Source organism: Lichenostomus cassidix, chromosome 4 (genome assembly GCF_008360975.1).
Source record: "Lichenostomus cassidix isolate B80296 chromosome 4, HeHo_3.0, whole genome shotgun sequence".
In the NCBI taxonomy this organism is placed as follows: domain Eukaryota; kingdom Metazoa; phylum Chordata; class Aves; order Passeriformes; family Meliphagidae; genus Lichenostomus; species Lichenostomus cassidix.
The window spans coordinates 58,032,623-58,058,973 of NC_139484.1; the positions used below are offsets into that span (position 1 = coordinate 58,032,623).

The 26,351-nt window shown below is 50.0% G+C and overlaps 1 protein-coding gene across 6 annotated transcripts in view; it reads right to left on the reverse strand.

Moving 5' to 3' along the window:
• Positions 1-4,268: 4,268 nt before the first annotated feature.
• The window catches only part of DYSF (dysferlin), a 70,321-nt gene continuing 48,238 nt past the window's right edge, over positions 4,269-26,351 (reverse strand). For all 6 annotated transcript variants that reach the window (XM_085059352.1, XM_085059351.1, XM_085059350.1 and 3 more), the window contains 12 exons: positions 25,975-26,066; positions 23,708-23,878; positions 23,063-23,205; positions 20,213-20,352; positions 19,253-19,341; positions 18,937-19,032; positions 16,763-16,904; positions 11,518-11,617; positions 11,078-11,256; positions 10,077-10,186; positions 9,240-9,387; positions 4,269-7,440 (listed from right to left, as the gene is read on the reverse strand). In XM_085059352.1, coding sequence (XP_084915478.1) covers positions 7,402-7,440; positions 9,240-9,387; positions 10,077-10,186; positions 11,078-11,256; positions 11,518-11,617; positions 16,763-16,904; positions 18,937-19,032; positions 19,253-19,341; positions 20,213-20,352; positions 23,063-23,205; positions 23,708-23,878; positions 25,975-26,066 — 1,449 coding nt within the window. In that variant the 3' untranslated portion in view covers positions 4,269-7,401. The remainder of the gene's footprint in view (positions 7,441-9,239; positions 9,388-10,076; positions 10,187-11,077; positions 11,257-11,517; positions 11,618-16,762; positions 16,905-18,936; positions 19,033-19,252; positions 19,342-20,212; positions 20,353-23,062; positions 23,206-23,707; positions 23,879-25,974; positions 26,067-26,351) is intronic.

The window sequence follows — 26,351 nt, forward strand, 5'->3', positions numbered from 1 at the left end:
GCAAATATTTCCAAAAGGGCTTTTCCATGCTCCAGGTGTCAGAACAGGGAATTTTTGATATTCCTATGGTTTTTTTCCCATCCCAAATCCCATCATCCATTTTTTTTCCTCGCTTTTATTCCATTTTCATCATCCATCGCTTAGCTCCTGTGTATAAAAATAAACAGCTGGAATCAAGGCCCATTCCCAAAAAGTGGCATTTAACGGAGTCCAGAGCCTCAGCTGCTCTCCGGCACTTTAATGGGAAGCAGAACTCTTGGAATTAGCCGACCTGGAACGTCTCATCCACCCACTGGCACACCAGGAGTGGAATTCCTGCTCCAGACCCTCTCCAGCCTCTGCTTCTCCTTGGCATGGGGAGGACTTAGACACAAGGGTTTGGGATTTCTCCAAGGAGCCTCAAGGTTGTCCAAGGGAAATTTTCCCAACGATAAGGAGAGGATGGAAAATTATCCTCACCGGAAGAGCTCTGAACCATTGGGATTTGGTTATTCCGGAGCTTGTGAGCCTCTGGATCCCGGGAAGTGTCCAAGGCCAGGCTGACCTGGGCTTGGAGCAACCTGGGATAGTGGAAGTTGTCCCACCCCATGGAATGGGATTAGTCCAGAGGTCCCTTCCTTGGACCATTCCATGATTCCATGATTCCGTGATTCCATGATCCCATGATTCCATGATTCCATGATTCCATGATTCCATGATCTTGTGCCTTGGGAAGACGAAGGATCATGGAAGAGGTTCCAACCTCGAGGGAAGGTCCAGGCCCAACCCAACCTCAGCTGCTGCTCCCACTGGAATAAAATCCTGGATTCATCCACAGCCTTTGCCTCTCTGTTTTTATCCCAACATTTCCTTCTGGTTTTCCTCCTTGGCTGGGATTTATTCCCGGCTGTTTTCCGGTTCCCGATGGGTTGAACAAGCCTGGGAATTCCAATCTCATCCCACGTGGAGTCTCCCTTCTCCCAGATATCCCATCTCTCTTCCCTTTTTTCCAGCTCCTTGTCTAAATCCCTCCCATCCAGTTTTGTGGGAATGGTGAAATTCCCCAGAATTTTGTATTTGGGACAAATCCCTGTTTTTTTGCTAATTCCCCCAATCACCTGGAGGTGGCAGAGGTGGGAAAGAGGGAATGATCCTCCCCATGTTCATTTTTAGGAGCCAATTGAGAAATGATTAATGAATAATAAATTGATTTATAAATAATTAATTGTAACTTAATTATTATTAATGAATTAATAAAGGTCTCCAGCACCTCTGGGTATTCCAGAGCTCTCTCTGCCAGGGAGATAATCCCAGATGTCTCCATCACCCACAAAATTTGGGATTTCTGGTATTCCTTCAAAAAACAGTGTTGGAGTTGAAGGAAAATTCCTTCTGGGAATAGGGGTATTTTTGGGGGATTTTTTTTCCTATGCAAAGGAAATAATGGAATTTCAAATCCCCGATTATTCAGACAACTGGAAAACAGAAATAAAATCCAACCTGCCTTTGTGTTATTGTTCTATTTTCTTTCCCTCGGATTGCATAATTCCTAAAAAAATAAAAACCAGGAATGTTTGGAGGCGCCTGACTGATTGCTCCCAGCCCCCTGGGTGAAAAGAGGGATGATCTCTTCCCAACATTCCAGCACGGAGCAGAGAGACCTCCAAACCTCTCTGATGACCTCCCTGTCCCTCTCTGGAGTCACCAGAAATCTCCAAGGCCATTCCCACCCCTTGGAATGATTCATCCCAATTGTTCCCTGCTGTCCATAGAGGGAGACAATGAATCTAGGCTTTGTTTTCCAGCCATGGATTTGCCAGCGGATGATTCTTCCCACTGTTTTCCTTGGCAAAGTGTGACTGGAAATGGCTGGTTCATCCTGGGATTTATTTTTCCCACTTTTCCATATCCACCAAATCCTGTTTGCCTTTATTTGCTTCGGGCAGAACAACCTTTGGAATCTGCTCCAAAGGGTGGGAAAAACAGGGATAGAGAAGATTCTCCCTCCTCCAGCCGTCCCTGGAATTCCATCCGGTTTAACTGCCCTGGCTCCATGACTTTCATAAACATGGGATTAGGCGTTTTCCGGGGAAAACCTCCAGGAGATCCCAACACTGATCAGGTGGATTTCATTCCCAAGAGTTCTGGGAAGAAGAGCAAAGAGGGGGGGAAAGGCCGGATTTGGGAGAGCTGAAACTTTCCCAATTCATGAGGTTGTAATTCCCATCTCTTCCCGGGATGGTGGACTTGGATGAGGTTTGGATACAAATCACAAGTGGAAAAGGAGGAGAGAATGGAGGGAAAAGGGGGAAAAGAACAAAAAAAGGAGGGAAAAGGGAAAAAAAAACAAACCAAAAAAAAAAAAAAGAAGGGAAAAGCAAAGGGAAGGGAAAGGAAACACAATGGGCTCTAAGGTCCATCCCATCCCAAACCATTCCATGATTTCCACGACTCAACCCAATATCCCAAACATCCACCAAACCTTCCCCAAAGGTAAGAATTCCATGGCCTGAGCTGGCTTGAAGGATCACAGATCCCATGGAGCAGGATGAGCTTTAAGGCCCCTTCCTTCAACCATTCCATGATTCCATGATTGGGGGACAGCCTGAGGCTTGGGAAAATGAAGGATCATGGACAAGGTTCCAACCTTGAGGGAAGATCCAGGCTGGATTCGGCCTCAGCTGCTGCTCCAGCTGGAATAAAACCCTGGATGCATCCACAGCCTTTTCCTCTCTTTTTTTCCTAAGAAAGGGATAAAAATACTCGGCCCATTTCTTTGGGAAGGCTGGGATGGGAATGGGAAAAGCAGACGGGACAAATAAAGCTCATTTTCTTCTGGAAGCAGATTTGGGATGGAGACAAACCCGGAGCAGTTTCACAGTCCATTTCTTGGGAATGTCCTCCCAAATCCCCACAAATCATCCCTCAATCCCAGGGTTTGGCTTTTCTGGGATGAATCCTGACTGCAGCAGCACAGCTGAGGCTGGTGGCTGTCCCACGGCATGAGGTTATCCTTGGAAAAAGCCTACAGGAATTCCAGGTTATCCACCCACCTTTAAAATCACCACCACCTTCTCCATGGCTGCCTTTTCCAAAAGCGACATTCCAGCACCAGGAATCGCCATCCTGGGAAAGCTCGAAGGGATCAGGCCTTAAGTCAAGGCTGAAACAAGTCACGGCACTGAAATCCAGGGAAATCTCCACCTTGCCATCGGAAAATTGATGGATTTGGGAGCCAGCAGGCCGCGATGGTCTCCTTCAGGGAGCATCCCGTTGGATCAGCACTTCCAGGCTCCGTGTTCCAGGGAATGAGTGGAATTAGTCCCTCAGGGGTTAAACCAACAAATCAAACTGCCAACGGCTCCTAAAAAACCTTTTCATGGAAACACCTTGACCTCGATCCCACCTCTCATCCGCCTCTCCCTGAGCTGCCTCCCTCCTTTCCAACGGCTCCGGCACAATCCGCGTTTGTGGGTGGAAAACTCTCCCTTCGGAGAGAATAAAACCAGGCACCGACTCAGGAATTGTTATTTCTGGGGGGGAAAACCAATCCAGATCATTCCCAGGATTTTTTTGGGACATGCCGGGGAGGCTACTGGAGATTTCGGGAGTTCAGCCCCAGTGTGGGATGGAAGTTTTCCAGCTCCTCTGGCTCATGGGGCTGAGCCCAGGGAATGGGAACACAACGGGGCTGTTGTGTCCAGATGGTCCTGAAGGAGCTGCCACATTCCACAATTCCAGGCTGGAATTACCCCTGGCATCAGGCTGAGGAAATGTGGGATCAGGGAAGTGCTTGAGCAGCAGAACGTTTGGGAATTGACTTCTGCACCCACTCATGCATGGGCAGAGATTCATGGAATCATGGAATGGGGTGGGATGGAAAGGGCTTTAGGATCATTGCATTCCCACCCCATCCATGGATAGGGACAATTCCCATTATCCCAGGTGGATCCAAGCTGCCCTGGGACACTGCAGGGATCCAGGGGCACCACAGCTGCTCTGGCAATTCCAGCCCAGCCCCTCCCCACCCTCCCAGCCAGCAATCCCTCATTCCCAACATCCCAGCCCAAGCTCCCCTTTCCCACTGGGAAGCCATTCCCTGTCTCCTGTCCCTCCATGCCTTGTCCCCAGTCCCTTTGCAGCTCTCCTGGAGCTCCTTTAGGCACTGCCAGGGGCTCTGAGCTCTCCCTGGCTCCTTCCCTTCTCCAGGGAACATTCCCAATTTTCCCACTCCCACTCCTGAGAGGGGCAGCAATTCCATCCCCACAATCAAACACACCGGGAATGGGAAGGTTTCAGAGCATTTCATTGGGAATCACAGTGCTTTTGGCATCATCACGGATAAGGCAGGCACAGGTGAGCCAGAACGAATCCCAGCTAATTCCCTGGATAACCAGAAGCCAAAGGGAATTCTTCATACAGGTCCTGCCTGGATTTGGAGGAGACACAACCAGGCCCAGAGCTGGATGTGGCTGTTCAGGGAAAAGAAATGGGATGGAGATGTTTTTTCCGGATGCTCCGACCTGAATTTACCCACGGAATCCCATGGAATCCTCCCAGCATGGAAACTCCAGGTCCATGGAAGGTTTTGATGTTTGCCCTATGGATATCCCCATTTTTATGGAATTGGATGCCCTGGATCCTTCTCTTCCATCACCCGGGTTTGCCAGGGGAATGCTGGGAATGAAACTGGATTTCCCACTGGAAGCGTCTCTGGGAGAGAATTCCAGACTGAGAATCCCAGGACATTCCAGCCTGTCCCATTCCAGGCAGGGACACTTTCCATTATCCCAGGTGGCTCCAATCCTTTTCCAACCTGGCCCTGGACACTTCCAAAGGTCACCCATGGATGGATTTTGGTTCCTTGTCTCTCCTGGGATAGCCAGCAATGTTCCTGATGGGATGGGGGATGAACATCCCACCTTTGGCATTCCCACATGGATCACTCATCCATCTGGGGCTCTCGGCTCTGAGATTTTGGTTCAGGATAATGGGGAATTCCACTGAGATAGGGAATCCCAGAGTCCCTGCAAATCCAATGGATAACAGACCTGATTTCCCACTGTGAATTCCAGGAGAGCACTCAGGGAATGCCCAGATCTGCCTGGCACAGCTGGATCCTGGCTGGAAAGGCGCAGGAACCAACATTCCCAAAAAATCCAAACTCCCAAACCCACCAAGGGCCAAAGAGAAGCAACTTTTGTCCTCGACTCCTCGGCTCCTCCAGGATAATAAGACCTCTGGAAAACTGGAGCGAGTCCTGGTAGTTTGATAGTGGCTATAAACCAGGATGGGGGTGGGAATGAGGTTGGGAGGATTTCAGGGAAAAACTGCAGGAAAACGAAGCGTTTAATGGTGGAAAATGAAACCTCCACCCTGGGATGTGCAAATCCGGAGTTGATTTCTCCACTCCAACTTTTGGGAAAAGGGCCATGGATCAGCCAAAGCTCAGCAGCAGGGATGAGGCTCTAATTCCCTATAAATCCGCGTGTTTCCATGTGGAAAACATGGAAAAGGAGCTGCCCTGTGCAATCCGGGAGCTGTTACAACACTGAGTATCCTGGGATTTAATCCCCCATGGATTACACCCCAGTTTGGCTGTTTTTTCCTATTTTTTAAGCACGGGCTTAAAATCCTGGCCGGAGCAGGTCAGGAGGTGCCATGGGAACAGTTTGTCCCAGGAAACTGATCCCTCGGGATCACTTTTCCTGGCTCCTTGCTCGTTTGGAGCAGCCACAGCTCCAAGGAAAATGTGAAATCAAGGATAAGTGTCTTCCTGCTGCAGGGCAGGTGGGAAGATCCCGAACTGGCAAAGGTGCAGCCGGATCTCAACAGGATTTTGGCAGTGGAAAAACGGGAGACTCCTTGCAGGATGGGAATTTGAGGCTGTGTGGATCAACATCCTTCCAGAGCTAAAAACCACTGGGATTCATGGAATTATGGAACAATCCAGGGTGGGAAAGACCTCTGAGCTCAAGTCCAACCACCACCCCAGCCCTGCCAAGGCCACAATTCCCCAAATGCCACATCCCATGAGATTATCCTGCTCCAGGGACAGGAGCAGGGAACAGCAAACAGCGGGAATGTCCCAGAGTTGCCATCAGATCCATGGGAGGCTGCGAGTGATCCGCAGGTTGTGGCTCATGGATTTGTTTGGAAAACAAATCCCATCCTGGGACAGGTTTTTCGCTCCACTAGTGCCCAGCAGTGGTTAGTCCAGTTTGGGCTGTTTTCCTTAAGAATCTTTGGGAATACAGGGAAAAACAGTGGATTCCAAAGGAATATTAGGGGGGGCTCAGCCTGGAGAAAAGGGGGATCAGGAGGGACCTTCCGGCTCTCCACAATTCCCTGAAAATTTGGAGCCAGGTGGGAATCAGCATCTGGGAACAGGGAAAAACAGGAAAAGAGGGAACAGCCTCAGGTAGCCCCAGGGGAATACAGGTTGGACAGCAGCAGGAATTTCTTCATGGAAAGGGTGGTCAGGCCTTGGAAGCGCCCAGGGAGGTTTGCAGAATTCCCCGGAGGTGTCCACGGAATTCCTGGATGTGGCACTCAGGGACAAGGTGGAGATCAGGCACAGCTTGGACTCGATGATCCCAAAGGGCTTTTCCAACCTCAGTGATCCTGGAATTCTGCAAACACCGCTATTAACACACCAAGAATTCCCAAAAATGTGGCTGGGGAGTTGCTGACAGCGGAAGAGGAGGAAATCAAAGCCCACCTCCTCCTGGGATTTCTGTCCCAGTTGGAATGGGAGACCTGTGGGATTGTGGAGCAGCTCCAAGGAGAAACCAGCTCCAAAATTCCACCAGCTCCAAAATTCCACCAGCGGGAATGGAAAAGCCTCAAAATCCAAGAGGAGTTGGGATTTTGCTGAGTACTGACTCCAAATCCCAGGTTTTGTGCTGCAGACTTTCCCATTCCGCTGGTTTGGGCTTTGGGAATGCGATGGGTCATCCCAGGGATTCCACTTTTCCAACACATTTTCCATAGGTTTACAATATATAAATGGGATTAATACAGGGAAAAGGAAACTGAGGCTGGATCAGAGAGCAAAAGGTGCTCAGAATCCGTGGGATTTTGACTGCTCAGGCCAGCAAATCCCAAATCCTTCCCTGAGGATCCCCTGCACATTCCCAGCTCATGGATGGAAAGATCCTTTCCCCTCTTTCCCCTTGGCTTTGTGCTGGAATTCGGGATTTACCAACCAGAGCAGCGGGAAAACGCAAATAAAACAGAAAAGGATGGAAAACCGGGAATATTTCAGTGGAGGCTTTGGTTATGCCATGCTTCCCAGGCGGAATTCCGCAGCAGGGAAGTTGAGTCTTTGGCAGCAGCTGGCGGCTGGGATGAGATTGTTCCTTCTCCACTTCCAGAGGCACAGCTCCTTCCCAAAATTCCCAGGCAGGCACAGGAGCAGCTTCAGTTGAAAGGTTTCACCAGCTTCATAGCAGCGTAGTTCTGGAAGGAGGGAAAAATAAGGGAATTGTTGGAAAAACATGGGAATCGTTGGGAAAATATGGGAATCATTGGAAAAATAAGGGAATCACTGGAAAAACGAGAGAATCATTGGAAAAAATAAGGGAATCACTGGAAAAATAAGGGAATCCTTGGAAAAACACGGGAATCATTTGAAAAATGTGGAAATCATTGGGAAAACAAAGGAATCCTTGGAAAAGTAAAGGAATCATTGGAAAAACAAGGGAATCATTGGAAAAATAAGGGAATCCTTGGAAAAACACAGGAATCATTTGAAAAATGTGGAAATCATTGGGCAAACAAAGGAATCATTGGAAAAACAAGGGAATCATTGGAAAAACAAGGGAATCATTGGAAAAACAAGGGAATCATTAGAAAAACAAGGGAACCATTGGAAAAATAAGGGAATCATTGGAAGCTGACACATTTTTAGGGACACAGGTGACTCCAGGGATGACCAAGTTCCTAATCCAACCTGCAGGGACAAGGAATTAAAAACCACATTCCCACAAAAAAGGGCAGGAGAAACCCCAAGATTTGTGGAAAAAACACGGATTTTCCCTTTTCCCAATAAAAGCTGCTGGTCACAGGATGGTCTCTAAGGTCCCATCCCAGAATTCAACAAGCACCGGGAATCACTCCTGGATTTTAGTTGCTCTTCCCAACAGTTTTTAAGAGAAATTCCCAATTCTTCAAACCCTTGGATGAAATTTGGCCCCTCCCCCCAGCATTATCCCGGTGTCCTACCAGTGGGAAGCATTCCCAGTTTTCCCTGAGTTGCTGGAGCATCCTCCTCTCCTCTGGATCCCATTGCTCTTTCCCCTCCGCCGCTTCCAACAAATCTGCTGGATTCACCACCCAACCCCTGGCTTTGTGTCCTTCTTCCCATGATCCCACAAAATCAGGGACATCCTCTTCAGCCAGACCCTTTGGAAAGGGGTTCTGGAGCATTCCCAAAACTGTGCCAGGATTTTTCTGGGATGCAGAGCTTTCCAGATGTCCAGCACCAGTCTGGCTTCTCCAGCCCTGCCCCATCCTCATTTATTCCGAGGACAAGTCCAGCCGGCTGCTCCATGGAATTTCTCCAAAGGCAATCAAGGCAGGCAAAGCTAGTCTGGATTCTTTTCCCTCTGCATCCCAGAAAACCTCAGGATTTGTTCCAGTGCCAGCACTTTGCGTTGCTGAGGACACCCCAAGAATGACCTTCCCATGATTTTTTGGGATCTCCACCATTCCTGATACCATGGAATGGTTTGGGGTTGGAAAAGAGCACCATCATTAAGTTCATCATTATCCATGTCCTCAAATGCCACATCCAGATGTATTTGGAATAATTTCATGGATGAGGACTCCATTGCTGCCCTGGCCAGCTGTGCCAAGGGTGGACATCCTTTTCCATGAGGAGTTTTCCTTAATATCCAACCTAAACCTCACTTGGAAAACTCGACGCTGTTCCCTCTGGTCCTGTTGTTCCCTGGGAGCAGATCCCAAATCCCACCTGGCTCCGAACTTTCAGGAAGTTGTGGAGATCCCAAAGCTTCCTCCAATCCCCCTCTCTTCCAGGATGAGCTCCCTCCTGGTGCTCCAGCCCCTTCCCAATTCCATTCCCATCCCTGGACACTCTTCATCCCCATCCATGCCTTTCTCCCCAGGGTCCCAAATCCCTATTTAACCCATCGTGATCCACATCATTATTCCTCAGATTGGGATTCTCAATTGCCCTGGAACCACCACCCCCAGAGACACCTCAACCCTCAGCCAATCCCTGTCCTCTTCCATACCGGGAAGGCGTAGACGAAGATTCCCAGGAAGAGCAGCAGGATGAAGAGGAGGAGGAGCAGGATCAGCATCCATTTGTGGCGACGCCACAGGATGAACTTCAGGGTCTTGTAGGGGGATGTGAACCACAGGAAGGAGGTCTCGGGACGCCTGGAGCCAAGGAATGTCAAGGTCACCAAGGAATTTCACTCTTCTGGATCCCCAATCCCATCCACCTTGGTGGGCCAGACCACCTTTCTAATCCCACTGGATTGGTGGTCCAGACCAGCTTCCCATTCCCACTGGATTGGTTGTTCAGACCAGCTTCCCCAATCCCACTGGATTGGTTGTTCAGACCAGCCTCCCAAATCCCACTGGATTGGTTGCTCAGACCAGCCTCCCAATCCCACTGGATTGGTTGTTCAGACCAGCCTCCCAAATCCCACTGGATTGGTGGTGCAGATCATCTTCCCAATCCCACTGCATTGTCTCAGCTCCTCCCTCCCTCTAGGTATGTCCCACCAATGTCCTCCTTGGTGATCCAATCCCACCAGATTGGTGATCCAGACCAGTTTCCCAAATCCCAGTGGATTGGTAGTCCAGACTAACCTCCCAAATCCCACTGGATCTGTGGTCCAGACCACCCTCCAAATCCCACTAGATTCACAGTCCAGACCAGTTTCCCAATCCCACTGGAATGCTGGTCCAGACCACTCTTCCAGTCCCCACCAGTTCAGAGTGGATCCCAACTGGTGCAAACCCAGTTCAGCCCCATTCCCTCCAACTGGGAACCCAGAATTCCCATTTCTCCTCAAGAACTCCATGCCCTGGCGGTTGTTTTCCATCCAGGATGTTCTTACTTGGGATCCTCCAGCCTTGGGTTCATGTTTGGCTCATCCCGTCCTATCCCGGCCGGACGCTCCTCGTGCTCCTGTTCCGCCACGATTTCCAAAGTCATCTCCAGTTTGCCCTGGGGGGGTTAAACAAAAGCTGATTTATTATCCAAAAAAATTAAAAAAAAAAAAATTTACAAAAGGGAAGAGGTGAGGAATGAGCGTGAGATGGAAAACAGGAAAGAAAATATCCTTTGAGCACAACACAAACACACGAGGATCCCAGGATTCCAGAAATCCTTCACCTCACACCAGAACTACTCCAGGAGATCCCAAATGTCACTGACACCCAAATTTGGGCAACCACAGAATCCCAGGATCATTGAGGTTGGAAAACCCTCTGAGATCAAGTCCAGCCTGTGACCAATCATTGGTGAGCGCCGCATCCAGTCTTTCCTTATTCCCTGATTTCCCTGGAATCCACTCAGGATTTTTTGGTTCAATGACTCAATTCCCTGCCTGGATTCCCTCACCTGGATGGAACAGCCACCAAAAACTGGAATAGAAGCCTATTCACCTTTAAATCTATCACTGGGACAGCTGGAATTTTTTCCTGGTGCATGGGATGCGAGATCATTGGGAATAGCTGTGATATGGAACCAAATTTGGTGGCACATTCCGAAAACCATGGTGAAAAATCCCACAAAACCAATCATTCCTCTGTGCAGTGCCGGAAAACTTCCAGCCAACCTCAGATGGTCCAGCTGGATCCACAAAATCTGCGGTTGGAAATGGAATTTCTTGCCCTGTCCGTGGTATCCTGGCTTTCAAAGATTTCAGGGAATCATGGAACATTTTGTGTTGGAAGGAAGCTTAAAGATCATCCATTTCCAACTCCCACCCATGGGCAGGGACACCTTCAACTACCCCAGGGTGCTCCAATCCTCATCCAGCCTGGCCTTGGACACTTCCAGGGATGGGAATTTGGAGTGAAAGATCCAAGGAAAAACATGGAAAAGCCACTTTACCGCCAGGATCTTCTTCTGGTCCTGCTCGGCCACACAGGGCCACCAGCCCTTGACAGTTTTCTGCTCGAAGAGGGACACAGAGCGGCCCGAGGACAGGGAATCATCCAGAAGGTCCAAGGAACACTTCTCTGCTGTCTTGGCTGGCTTGGGCATCCTGTTGAGATCCATCTGGATGGATCCTGCAAGGAACAACATTCCGGATGAGGCATCTCAGCTGGACAGCCCTTAAAATATGGGATATTCCTGTGATCTCATGGAGCTTGGGCCACCTGGACCATCCCATTCCAAACTCCCAAATTCCACTATCCCAGGCTGCTCCAAGCTCTGTCCAACCATGCCTTGGACACTTCCATAGATTGGACATCTGCAGCTTATCCGGACAACCTGTGCTGGTAATTTTTTCCTTTTTTTGGGATGGATCCCAAAAATTCCCAACTCACCCAAATAGTCATCAAAGGAGAACTTGTCGTTGTCCCAGATCTGGAAGATCAGCTGGGGTGGAATCTTGTTTTCCGTCTTGTCCAAGCTCCAGAAGTGTTCCTAAAATCACGTGGGAAAGAAATGACAAGAAAATGAAAATTTCATTGGGAGAATTGGGCTCCTCCCATCTCCTGGAAACCCTGGAATTCCTGGAGTGTCCTGCTCTGGATCTGCAGGATCACTGTCTCTGGAAAACTCCTGGACAAGGATAACCAGCCGAAAATCCAAGAAGATTCTGGAAGGTGTTGGAAACTATTTATGTCTTAATTTCATTATTTAAATTAATTTTATTTTATTTATTTAATTTATTTTAGGAAAAGGCTCCACGAGCTCCCAGCCAGGATCCAAAAGAACGACAGAAATTCCCACAATTCCAACAAGGACAACTCTCCAAGGCAAAGAGAGCAACAAGTGTTGAGTGCCAGTGCTTCCAAACTTCCGCTTCCTCTTAATTCATGGAAAAATATCGGGTTGACCCTTAAATCAGAACTTCTGGCAGAGAATTCCCACAGATCCCTTCCCTCCCAGATCCACCACAGCTCTGATCTGCTCCCAGGTCTGTCACCAGCAGTGGGACAACCTGAGGCCACCAGCCCCACCTTCAGGTCACCTGTGGCTCCTGAATTTATTCCCTGAACATGGATATGGAAAGGAAAATTCCAGGAAATCTGCTGGTATCACCCTGGTTGCTCCAAGTCCCAGTGTCCAACCTGACCTTGGACACTTCCAGGGATCCAGGGGCAGCCAGAGCTGCTCTGGGAATTCCAGGCCAGGAAATTCCTGCTGACACCCAGAAGAAATGGCAGGAAAAAGGAGAAGGACAAAATCCCACACAAAGCCGAGGGATTGTTGGGATTGTTATTCCTGGCTCCAGCAAAGAGGAGGAAAATCCCAGCAAGATTCCTGACACCCCTCTGAGGGTGTCCTGGTGGCAATTCCTCCTGGAAGTGTCAGAAATGACAGGATTTAATTAAAACCAGGAAACTCCGGCGCTATTCATCCATTGCTCCATAAATTCACCGCGAGGCTCGGATTCGTTATTTCATCCAATATTAATAAAAAAAGGGGGGAAAAATGTGTCACACTCCACAAGAACATAAATATTCCAGCCGGGAGTCTGTGGGCACTCCAATCCCATTGGATTCTCTTTAAGAGATCCCCCTGGATAGTTGTGTTCCAATTCCGCTCCGTTCCCTGCCCGGCTTTGGGAAAACGCGCCAGGAATTTTGCATTGGAGCGTTTTATGGATGCATTTGAGATATTGGATAATCCAGAAATCCGAACCGAAGTCTGTGGAAGGTTCCCTCTCTCCCCTCCGCTGGTTGCAGCGGATTGGGATGGATGTTTATCCAGGGGGATGTTTATCCAGTGGGATTTTTCCAGCTTTTCCAGTTGTTTTTAATTAAAACTGCTAAAAAAGGGGAAGAGTTGATGGCGATTCTTCCCTTTGCCAGATACTGGGGAAAGAAGGGATTCACAGGGATCCAGGAGCCATGGATCCATGGATAATAACACCAGGATGACTTCAGAAGGGACTGGAAAGTTTCCAAGGTGGTGGAAAATCCATCTCCATGGAGAAAAAAACACCAGGATCTCCTTCTGATTGTCCCTTCCCAGAGCAATCCAAAGGATTGCTTGGCTTGGAAAAGGGAGAAATATATGGAATTCCAGACTGGTTTGGGCTGGAAGGGCCACCTCATTTCCCAGCTGGAATCTCCCCTGGAAGGGAAAATTCCGTGAGCTCTGTGCCCTGCAGGTGCCTCCTTTTCCCAGGGAATCCCCAGCTCTGAGGCTGATCCCTCCACTCTGACATTCCATGGATGTGTCCATGCTCCAAGAAAATCCCAATCTCCTGCCTGGGTTGATGCAACTTCCCAGAAATTCATTGGAATTTCTCTTTGTGCCATCTGGAGCCAAACTTGAGGAAAACCTTGCACTTGGGATCATCTCCCACCCATCCTGATTGGATAAGTGTCCCTCGGGATAATGGCCTGAAGCTGAAGGAAAGGTTGGATGGGATATTGGGGAGGAATTTCTGGCTGGGATGGAATTCCCACAGAAGCCGTGGCTGCCCCTGGATCCCTGGGAATGTCCAAGGCCAGGTTGGACACTGGGGTTTGGATCCACCTGGGATAGTGGGAATTGTCTCTGAGTGGAGCTGGATGGGCTTTAAAGCCACTCCCATCCCAAACCATTCCATGATTCCATGGAACTGCTGGTAAACCCAGCAGACTCCAGGATTCCACTTTCCCTCCTTCCCACCACAATATCCAAGGAAAAAGGGAACAAAAGCTCAGCTCTGTTGGAATCTCCCTGCACCCTCCACATCCCAACCCCTCAGAACATCCCAGCATTCCAGGGATAACTCAGGTGGGGCTCGGCCCTTTCCAGGTGGGGATCCAGACCACATTCCACACTCCATCTCTCCATCTTTCCCCTTTTTTTAGTGGAAAAACACCATAAAATATAATTTGTCTGGAGACAAAACCTCCCTGCTCCGAGCCCTGTCGAGCTGGGGACACCCAGAGCTCCACTGGAAAAGCAGGAAAAGGGAAAGGTGGGATTTGGAAAGGGGGAATTCGATGCCAAGTGAAGTTTATGGGTTCTTTTCAAGGCAGCATGAAATTTGCTTCCATGATTAAATCGAGCTCTGAACATTCCCTATAAAAACAACCCAGAGCACAGAATTTATATCCCAGCCTTGACCAAGCCATGGGGAAAAAGGACGGGAAGATAAATTCCTTCTTTAGAAAGAGAAGAAAACATTTGTAGCATTAATCCAGCAAGGGAAATCATGGAAAAGCATCCAGAAATGGGTGAAAGGTTCAGAGAACCAGGAATAAGAGTGGCACCTGGTTTTCCCTGGGTTTCCCCGGGTTCCAGGCTCCCAACACCTCCAGGCATTCACATCAGACCGGAATATCATGGACACCCTCTTATCCAGGAGCATCGTTGGTTTTTTTAGGAGAATATTACCAGTCTGGCTTGGGATGATCCACTGAGACCTGCAGAGCTGCCTCCAGCTCTGGAATTTCCAGCACAGGAAGGATGTGGAGCTGTTGGAGAGAGCCAGAGATCCCTGCCCTGACATGGAATTCCCAGAGCAGCTGTGGTGTCCCTGGATCCCTGGAGTGTCCAAGGCCAGGTTGGACATTGGGAATTGGATCCATCTGGGATGGCGGGAATTGTCCCTGGATGGAACCAGATGATCTTTCAGGTCTCTTCCCACCCAAACCATTCCATAATTCTGTGACTCTCAATCCACCTGGGAGCTCCAGCACGGAGCAAACAAAGGACAATCATTGGAAAACTCTCTCCCCGCAGGCCTGGTTGGGCACAGGTGGTTTTGAGCAGCTCCCAATTCCCCACAGCCACTCCCAACTTCTGATTGAAATTCCACCTTCCCGCGCCTGCTTTTCCAGCCGGGATTTTTACGGCCGCGGGAACGAAGCCGGAGTTCAAACAGCACATGGCGAGATCAAAAAATTCCCGGAGCCGGAATGCGGCCCCCAAATCCAACGCCGGCCTTTTCCTTCATTATTGGGGCCTTTACGGAGAGCTTTTACAAGGTGTTTATTTTCGGATCCAGCATTGGCAGCCATGTGGCGGGAAGAGATTCCAGATTGGAACAGCGGGATGGATTTGCTCAAAGGGGTTTATAGGGAGGGGGGTCTCGGATTTTTCCGAGAGGGATAATTGGATGTAGTACACCCTGTACTTGGGATTTGCTGGATATGGAGCGTGAAATGGGATTGAATCCCGGCTGGGATTCTGTCAGTCATCGGAAGTGCCTGGGGATGGCTCTGGAAATTTGGGACTGTCTGGGATGGGGGATTCACTTGGATTCTTCCTGGTCAAGGAGCTGGTTCCATGGGAAATAAGGTGGATTGGGGTTCCTGGCAGGTTTTGGGGATCTCGATGGGTTTTGGTCATCCCTGGGGATTTTGGGGACAGTCCCACTGCAAGCAGGAATCTTTGGGCACCTCATATTCCATGAATTCTGAGGCTGAGCTAAGGCAGGAAGCAGGGATTGTGGGATCATGGAATCACTGAGGTTGGAAAAGACCTCCAGGATGACCAAATCCAGCCCATGACTGATCCCACTTCACCACTGAGTGCCACATCCAGGAATTCCTTGGACACCTCCCAGGATGGGGACTCCAAACCTCCCTGAGCAATTCTCCAACTTTGCCATTGAGAAATTCCTTCTGATATCCAAAATCAAGGGATGAAGGCTTGGGATTAGGCGGATGAAGGACTTAGAGCCTCCAAGGAGGTGTCACAAGAAGCTGGGATTTTCCCTGCTGTCCACAGACCAAAAAGACCCAAAAATCATGGAATCATGGAATCGTTTAGGTTGGAAGAGACCTTGAAGATGATCCAGTTCCACACCCTGCCATGGACAGGGAATCTTCCATTGCATTATTCCTCTTAATCCTTTTAAACCTCTTCATCTCCAGATGACGGAAATTTAAATTAATGGATCTCCCTCCTCTATTGTCCAATGTCCAATTTTCCCAAATTTCCATCATTTCCATTGCCTCATTTTCTCCAGCGTTATTCCACACACCCACCCCAACCCCACTGCTGTTTCCTTCCCTCCCTGCAAATCCCACATCCCGCTGCACAAACTGATCCAAGGAACACCAGGAGCAAGTGGAGGAATGACGGGATCAAAATCCCATCCCAAAAATCCCATCCACTTCAACTCCAATCCAATCCTCCCCCTGAATCCAAAGCTTTTCTTCCTGGCACATCCCAACCCTTGTGTCCTTCAGGAATTTGGAGGCAGCTCCTTCCTTTCCCCGTTTTTAGCCATTCTGGGAAGTTTTTGCATGGCACGAGGCCCACTATTCCATGTGGGAAATCAGAGGTTCCCACCAAACCATCCCCATGGAATTGCCACCCCCAGCTTTGGAATAACCTTGTGGTCCAAGAGCACTTGGACATTTGTTCCAATATTTTTCCTGCTCCCGCCTGGAGGAATCTTTCCCAGAGGGATCAGTTTCTCCAAAACACCATTTCTAATTCTGACACCATTTTTCTTCCAAATGTGGATTTTTGAATGAAATACCCAAAATTTAACAGTCAAAAAACACCACAGAAAGGCCAAGCCTCGCAGGACTCTGTTTCTGAAGGTCTAAAATTTCCATTTCACCCCAGAATTCCCATGAGGACACAGAAACTCCATCCAGGATCACTCACCTTCTTGGCCACGTGACACATCTGCTCCGCCGGGAGATAATCAAAGGGAAAGACGAATCTCCAGTTGAAATTCCCTTCCCCTCCCATGGATCTGTAGTGAACATCTGTCTTCTGCTTGTTCTCCTCGTGCCCCACCAGCCACCTGCCAGGGACAAAGAGAGAGCATGGAAAAGCAGGATCACGGCAAGGATTTGGGATCACGGCAAGGATTTGGGATCATGGCAGGGATTTGGGATCTTGGTCAATGTTGCAATGGCTACAAGCAGGAAATGGAATGTTCCTGGTCCCTGTGGGTGTAGGGATAACCTGGAGATGGGAGAGGGAATGCGGCAGTGCCAGTGTTGGGAGGTGAATGGTTTGGGTGGGAAGGGATCCTAAAATCCCTTATATCCCATCCATTCCCACCTAGGGACAATTCCCACTATCCCAGGTGGATCCAGCCTGCCCTTGGACACTGCAGGGATCCAGGGACACCACAGCTGCTCTGGCAATTCCAGCCCAGCCCCTCCCCACCCTCCCAGCCAGCAATCCCTCATTCCCAACATCCCAGACCAAGCTCCCCTTTCCCACTGGGAAGCCATTCCCTGTCTCCTGCCCCTCCATGCCTTGTCCCCAGTCCCTCTGCAGCTCTCCTGGAGCCCCTTTAGGCCCTGCCAGGGGCTCTGAGCTCTCCCTGGCTCCTTCCCTTCTCCAGGGAACATTCCCAGCTCTCCCTGCCTGGCTCCATCATTGCCTTGGGAATCCCATTCCACTGCTTGAAAAACTTTTCCAGGAGGAATTTTTCCCTAATGTCCAATCTAGGATAGGTTCCAGCCCCTGCTCAGGAGGCAGCAGTGGATGGAAGGAACAGTGTCCCCTGGATTCCCGATCCATAGGGCAGATCCCATGGGATCATTTCATCTCTTCCCAATAGGATTTTTCAAGATGTCTTTCCTTTGGGTAGAAAGATCTGGAAGCTGAGCAAGCTTTGAACTCATTTCAAGCCCTGCAAGAAGATTTGCTTGGATGCTGAAAATCGGGATAGGGATCTCAGCAACCCCTGGATGCTCCCACTTTTCCAGCAGCACGACTTTTTAGGGGCCCCAAAAGGCATGGAACAGCTTAACCAGAGCCGATAGCAACGCGCTTGATGGGAATACCAGGAAAGCATCACAGCATTCTGGATTTACAGGGGGAAAATTGGGATTGTAAAACAGAGATTTACAGTCTGTTCCCAAATCCCACCTCTTCCTGCCCATAAATCCCAAGAAGGCACAAAATAAGGAACTCCCTCTGCTGGGATTGCAGCGTTTGATACAAGGGAAATCCTAAATGGAGCTGGGCAGGGAAGGGAATGTGCCAGAGGAGTTGTTTCCAGGAATAAAGGGAATTCCAAAGAAAGCAGCCATGCAAATAATCCAATCTATGAGCATGGAAAAAGTCTCGGAGAGGAGACGGGAATGAGCAGACAACGAGCTCCTCTTTCCATGGCCAGGCTGCTCCCACCGCTTATCTCCCTATGGGAATATCCAAGTGATCCAAGGAAAAATTTTGCCGTGAGAGCATCCTGGAGATCCAAAGAAAAAGGTTGTGAGCTCAGCAGAGACATGTCTTCCAAAAAGCTGGATCCATGGCTTGAGAGGTGTGGATCCATAGCTGGAGAGGTGTGGATCCATAGTTGGAGAGGTGTGGATCCATGGCTGAAAATGTGTGGATCCATGGCTGGAAAAGTGTGGATCCATGGCTGGAAAAGTGTGGATCCATGGCTGGAAATGTGTGGATCCACGGCTGGAGAAGTGTGGATCCATAGCTGGAAAGGTGTGGATCCATGGCTGGAGAGGTGTGGATCCACAGCTGGAGAAGTGTGGATCCACAGCTGGAGAAGTGTGGATCCGTGGCTGGAAAGGTGTGGATCCATGGCTAGAGAGGGGTGGATCCATAGTTGGAAAGGTGTGGATCCATAGTTGGAGAGATGTGGACTCATGGCGGGAGAAGTGTGGATCCATTGCTAGAGAGGTGTGGATCCAGTTGGAAAGCCACGGATCCATAACTGGAGAGCCATGATGATCCCTCCATCCCATCTGGATCCACATCTATCCCACAAATGCTGATCCAAGGACCACCTTAGTTCCTTCCCTGCTCCTCCTGCACCTCCAGGCTCTGGAATCCGGGATGCTCCGGAGTGGGACACTCACCCTTTGACGTAGATGTCGCTCATCTTCTCCCCGGTGATGCTGAGGTCATCCAGGATCACATCCTTGGTGTTCCAGATGATGCAGCGCAGGTAGAACCTGGAAAATCCCAGGAATAAGACCATGAGAATGTGGAAAACTCATCCCACCTGGAAACCCGGTTGTCCCCTGAAGGATTTCCCTGCAGGAGCTCCATTTCCCTGGAGATGATCCCACACCTGTCCCTCAGCCAGGTGGGTGAATCCTTCCCCACCTGGCACTTCCAAGCATTCCCAAGCCCCTTCCCAAAAAAAAAGTCAAAGGAAAAATTAGAAGTTACCTCTTGGCTTTGCGTGGAGTGACATTGAAAGGAGGGCCAGGATGTCCCAGGGATTTGGGAAACAGATCCACCCACATCTGGAGCTTTCCCTGCATGGAAAAACAGAGCCCTGAAGCCTCAGGAGATTCCAGACTGGGACACCTGAACCTCCCCAGGGAGAACTGGGATCCTCAGGTGGGAGGGAAGATTCCTCAATGGAAAACTGGCATTAAAGGTTGTATTAAAATTATTTTAGGGATAGTTGGGAATGTGTTGATGGATGTAAATCCTATGAGGAGTAGCCAGGGGACCTGAGAATGGTCTGGAGCACCAGGAAAAGCTGAGGGAGATGGAAAAGGGCTCAACCTGGAAAAACAGGGATCAGGGATCTGGATCTCCACAAGTCCCTGGAGCCAGGTGGGAATCAGGATCTGCACCCAGGGAACAACAGGAAAAGAGGGAACAGCCTCAGGCTGTGCCAGGGGAGGCTCAGGTTGGACATCAGCAGGAATTTCCTCATGGAAAGGGTGGTCAGGCCTTGGAATTGCCCAGGGAGATTTGGAATTCCCATCCTGGGAGGTGTCCAAGGAATTCCTGGATGTGGCACTCAATGCCAAGGTGGGAGTCGATCCCATCTTGGACTTGATGATCCTGGAGGATTTTCCAACCTCAGGGATTCTGGGAGAAGAATTCTGCACCAGGATTTTTAGACCAAAAATGCAAAATTAAATTAAATTAAATTTTAAAATGGCAGAAAATTCCAATGGGAATGACCACAGGAGGCTGGAATGGTGGCCCAAACATCCTGACCAAGACATCCATGGATGGAGAGACTCCAGTCCATTGGAGCCAATCCTCTGCTCCATCCCACACATCCCTGGGAACATCCCATATCCCAGGGCAGCCATTCCCAGCAGGACTCTCCACCTGGATCAGGAGATGATGCTCCCAAGCTCATCCCAGGCACATTCCAGGACCCACCTGCTCGATGTCCGGCTGCAGTGGGCTGTACAGCCTCCGGGTCTCCACGTGCTCCGGAACCAATCCCTGCTTCCGGAGGGCGGCCAGGGCGAGCCGCTCCTCCACCGGCCCCAGGTGCGGGTTCGGGGGTTTTCCATCCTCTGGAAAGGATGGAAAAGAACAGGGTTAATCCCACAGGGATGGATTTTGGCCACTCCTGAGCCATCCAGCTGGAAAGAGCTGGAGCAGCATTCCCAAATCCATCACCTTCCAGGCACAGGTATCCCATTCTCAGTGGGAAAACCCATGGGGAACCTCATGCAACGAACCCCCAAATCCCAGCCAGGGAAACACGACAAGGATCCTGCTGAAGCCCATGGAAAGGAGAATCCAACAATTGATTCCACTCTTGTATCCAGGTCTCTCAAAGTCCCAGAAATCAGAATTCACATCAATCCTCTGCCAATGCTCCCACTCCCAGGAGTTTATCCCATTGTTTAAAGCCATCCAGGATCTCCAGCTGGACAGACAGGAATGAGCTCCTGTTAGGATCCCATTCCTTCTCTGCTGGATTTGGGGTGAAAGATGGGAATTGGAGGACCAGGAAGGACATGGAGACACCACCGGCACAGCCTGGGAGTTGCTCCAAGCTCCTACTCTGCTCCAAGTCCCACCAGGATATCTGTGGTCCTCCATCTATGGAAGACCTGGAATTATCTGCTCCTCCTCTTCCTCACCTGTTCCACACCAGACCCTGATCCTGCCACAAATGGGCCAAGATTCCCCAATAATGGACATTTCTGCCAGACATTCCAGTCAGGATCCATCCATCCATCCATCCCAGCACAGCCGATGGCCAATTCCTACCTCCCCATCCCATTCCAAGTCTCTGACAACTGCTGGACACAATTCCCTATCCATGGATATCAGGGAAGTGATGTGAAATCCCCACCTCTGGAGGTGTCCAAGAAAAAACTGGACATGACACTTGGACAAGGTTGGACTCAATCCTGGAGATTTCTCCAACCTGAATTACGGAATTCCAGGATCTTCAAGGTCTTTTCCAACCTGAAAGATTCTCTAACTCTTCGAATCCAACCCAAACAATCCCAAACTCCCAAGCTGGGGTTGGTGGACTTCACCTCCCTCCAGCCGTGCAGCTTCCAGGACCTTTGAGACGCAAGGTGTTCCATAAATATTCCAACCCCACCAAATCCAGGTGAGATATCCCAGCTCCTTTCTTGGCAAGGCCTTGAAGTGCTTAACTCCAGCCTGCTGGGCTAATTCCCAATGATTTCCCAATCCCTTGAATTCTCGGTGTGTGTGAACAAGTGCGGCTTCACGAATCGGGAAAAGAACAAGCCCCTCCCGGAGAAATCTGGGAGTTATGGAATAACGGGCCAGGGGCAGAGGCTTGTAAAATCCCAGCTCCCGCATTTAATGGCTCCAGTTTATTCCCAGTCCGGCTCCGGAGCTCCCAGCTGGATTCCAGACCTGCTCCCGGTCAAGTCTCGGGATTTGTTCCGCTCTTTGAACTGGCTGCCATTAAAGCAGGCGAAGGTGACATCCCATAAAACGTGTCACAGGGGGGACACATTTTCACACCTCCCCAGCTCTCCCTGGAAAACTTTTCCATAAGGAGAGGCTGCAAAGTGATGGAGCTTCCCTTCTCCTCCGGGGAAAACCTGAATTCCTGAAGGGATTTGTGCTTTGTTTCCTGGAGAGGGGAGAGGGATCAGCCCTGGGTTGCGCCTGGTTTTGTGTTTCCGGTGACATCCTTGATGTGGTGGCCTCAATAAATCTGATCAAAATTTAGGTGGGATATTGGGAATTCTTCCCTTTGAGGGTGGGGAGGGCCAAGAATAGAATTCCCGTGGCTGCCCCATCCCTGGAATTGTCCAGGGCCAGGTTGAATCCACCCAGGATCCACCCATGGGCACCTCCATTGCCCATGGAGAAAGTGGAACTGGATCATCTTTAAGGTCCTTCCAGCCAAAACCATTCCATGATCCCAAACTTCATGCCCTGGGCCAGGCCTGGTAGGATTTCACTTCCTCCTGGGACAAAAACATCCCTTGCTGTGCCTTAAAGCAGAGTTTTCCCAAAAATGCAATTCCTGCCCAGGAATGTTGGGTCAGACAGAGGTGCCCAGGATACAAAAGCGTCACCGTTGGTGTGACTTCTGCTCAAACAAAAAACTCCTCCCCAAAATTCCAGGAATTTCTCCTCTTTGGTCAAAGATGGGTTTGTCCCCCAGTTGCCCCAAATCCTGGAGGAATTCCCAGGCACCGTGTGTGGGATATTGTCTCCCTCTAGTGACCATTCCCAAAATGAGATTCCAGCGGCAGAGCTGCTCTTCCAGCCCTGGAACATCTTCTTGGAGCTACTCACTTTGAATCCAGGGGTGTTGGGCTTGGTCAAACTCAAGGTCAACATTCCTGGATTGAAAGTCTCCAATCCCAGGATTTGGGACATGGCCAAGCTTGGGAATGGATCAGAGCCAACATGGACAGTGAGGAGGAGGATGAGGACAATCCCATCATCCAGCCCTGGTCTCCATAACGCTCCTCATGATGTCTCCATGCACTTGGAAGTTTCTGCTTGGAGCTTCCCAATGGAATTCCCAACAATGGAGGTCACACCCAGGGAAGTTTGGTTTGGTTTGGTCCAAGTCAAGGTTGATGGATTGAGGGTCTGGACCAAATCCCAGGATCTGGGGCTTGGGAATGGTTGAGACCCAATGGGGACAGTGAGGAGAAGGATGGGAGCAATGCCATCACCCAGTCCTGGTGATGTCTCCATGACATCCAGCTCCATCCCTGCACTGGATAAGGGAAATTCTGCTATCCCGAAGCATCCCTGTCACCTTACCCAGCTCAGAGAGCAGATATTCCTGATCCCGGAAGATGATCCGGTCGGATTTGTAGGTGGGAGGTTTGTAGTTGTGCTGCAGGGAGAAGAGCTGGAGCAGCTGGGAAGGGCGGAGTTGGTCTCGCCACTGGTTGGGGCCAGAGCTGGAACCAAACACAATCATGGAATCAATCATGGAATCATGGAATCATGGGATCTTGGAATGGGTTGGGTTGGAAGGACCTTAAAGATCATCCCATTCCATCCTCTGCAATGGGACATCTCCCACTATCCCAGGCTGCTCCAAGCCCCAGTGCCCAACCTGGCCTTGGACAATTCCAGGGATCCAGGGGCACCACAAGTTCTCTAGGAAATCCATTCCAAGCCTTCCCCACCCTCCCAGCCAGGAATTCCTAGTTCCCAATATCCCAACTAAATCTCGTCTTCCAGGGATGGACCAGCCACAGCTTCTCTGGGGTTGTCCTCAGCACAAGGTTCCACACCAGGATCTCCCTGATGACATTTATGGAATTTGGAAAAGATTCAGGACGTTGGGAAGTGCAGCTCCAGCCACATCCCCCGGGACAACCCTGCCCTGATCCCATGGCCACCTCAGCATCCCAGTCCTGAATTCCATGGACATTCCAAGCCCACGGAGGCACCCACAGGCAGTAGGTCTGGGGGAGGCCGCAGCGCGCTCCATGCTTGGACAGGAAGCGGTTCTCCAGGTCAATGACGGTCTCGCCAATCTTCTCATCCCTGGACAGGAGGTCGTAGTCATAAAGGGCGACCTTGAGGTCCTTCTCCAGGGGAAGGGTGCAGCTCAGCTCGAACATCCTGGGAATGGAGTGGGAAAATGCGTGGGAAAAGGGGATCGCACTGCTGGGATTCTGTGGGAATGGATTCGCGCCCCATCCCGACTGACCAGTGACGGGATAGAGCAGGGAGACCTGGAGACTCGGTGGCACCTGGATACAGCAGTGCCAGGGCAGTGGTGGGGTGGTTTAGGTTATTGAGGATCCATGGAATCATGGAATAATTTGGGTCGGGAGACACCAAAATGACCTTAAAGACCTTCTCATTCCACACCTCCCACCACCCCAGGCTGCTCCAAGCCCCAATGTCCAGACTGCCCTCAGACACTGCAGGGATCCAGGAGCACCACAGCTGCTCTGGCAATTCCAGCCCAGCCCCTCCCCACCCTCCCAGCCAGCAATCCCTCATTCCCAACATCCCAGCCCAAGCTCCCCTTTCCCACTGGGAAGCCATTCCCTGTCTCCTGTCCCTCCATGCCTTGTCCCCAGTCCCTCTGCAGCTCTCCTGGAGCCCCTTTAGGCCCTGCCAGGGGCTCTGAGCTCTCCCTGGCTCCTTCCCTTCTCCCGGGAAACATTCCCAGCTCTCCCAACCTGCCTCCAGCCCTGTGATCCATGTGTGGATATGTAACCAAGCCTGCCCGGGGTTCATTTTTCCCTGGATAAACTATTCCCAAACACTGATCCTGTTTAATTCCTCTTAAAAATACCCAACACTGTGATATCCCCGGAAAAAGAGCAACAGGTGGGAGCCAGGAATCCTCGTTACTATGGAATTTGAAAGGCAGAGAAGTGACAGCTTTGGGGAAAACTCCTCTTGGAGGAAATATCCAAAACAGGAGTCAAGCCTGGGATCATGGAATTCCAGACCAGTTTGGGTTGGAAGAACTCTAACTCCCATCCAATTCCAACCCATTCCATGGGCAGGAACAACTCCCACCAGCCCCAGATCCATCCCTCTGATACAGATGGATCCAGACCCAGCCAATCTCATGGATTTTGGAGGCATGGAAGAGACTGGGAGAGCCAGAAAATCCAAGGAATTGTCCACCTGTGTGGGAAGGCTGGGGAAAAGTGGGATAACCATTCCCAGCAGCCACCCCGGAGCAGATTTTAAGGAGAGGAAGGGAGTAATTAAGGCACTAATTAAGAGTGTGGGAGGAGCTGGGAGCAGTGCAAATTAATTGGCTGAAGCTGGAGGGCAGCCAGCCGGGAAAAACTCAGGAAATGGGAATTTAACAGCAGCCAGGAGCTGGGGTTAAAGCCAGGATGGGAAAGTTGGTCAAAGAATTATGGAATCATGGAACAGCCAGAGCTGTTCCAGGGGAGGGTTAGATAGGATTTTCGGAAAGGATTCCTCATCCAGTGAGAGGTTGGACACTGAACAGGGAATGGTCACATTCCCAAGGCTGCCAGAGCTCCAGGAGCATTTGGAAAACATTTCCAGGCGCATGGTGGGATTATTGGAATTGCCCTGGGGAGAGCTGGATCGATGATCCCAATGGGTCTCTCCCAACCCAGGATATTCCCTGATTCTCTGATCTCCTGGGAGATCAAAGCCCCACAGAGTTGAGCTTTCCTCAGTTTCCCTGCTCCTTTTCCAGCCCTGCCAAACACCTTTTCCAGGAATAAACCCATTATCCTTGGACTTTTATCCCGTTTGTGAGGGAAACAACTCTATTATCCATGGATAATCCTTTTCCAGAACATTTTCCAGTTTCCCATTCCAGTGCCTCCAAAGAGGTCTCCATTCCTCCTATTTTTCCTTCAGACATTGGATCAAAGCTCCTGGATGAGGAGGAGAAATTCCCAAACTCTTTCCCAGCAATGGGATGGTCCAGGTTCCTCCGCTATGGAATTCCGGGTCCAACCAACCCGAGCCAATCCAGTTTCCAGGGAAATCCTTGGGATTGATGAATCATGGAATTATGGAATGGTTTGGGTTGGAGGAACCTTAAAATCCATCCCATTCCCAATCCCTTCCCTGGGCAGATTCCACTATCCCAGGTTGCTCCAAGCTGGAATTGGGTGTTGGAATGGGAAACTCCTGCAGGCCCAGCACAATCCCCTCAGCAGGACATCCAAAAAATTCCATGGATCCTGACCAGAATCCACACTTACTTCCCAAAGACAGGCTCCAGAGTGCAGGGAAGGTAGTTTTCCTGGTCATTTATGGATTTCTTTCCCACAGAAATCTTCACGTAAGGATCGCACTGGAGGCGGGCATGGGAAGAAACACAAAAATCCCATGGGATGGATTGGATTGGGAAGAATCCTAAAGCTCATCCAATCCCACCCTTTTCCCTAGCCCAGGTTGTTCCAAATCCCATCCCTCTCCAGAATAAAATTATCCTGAGAATTCCAAATAAATTTGAAAAGCAGGGAATTTAATTCAAGACAGATTTTTTGCCGGGACAAGAGAAAAATCAAGGATAAGATCTAATTCCACCTCAAAGATTGCACGTGGATCTACACGGATCCAATATCCCAGTCACATC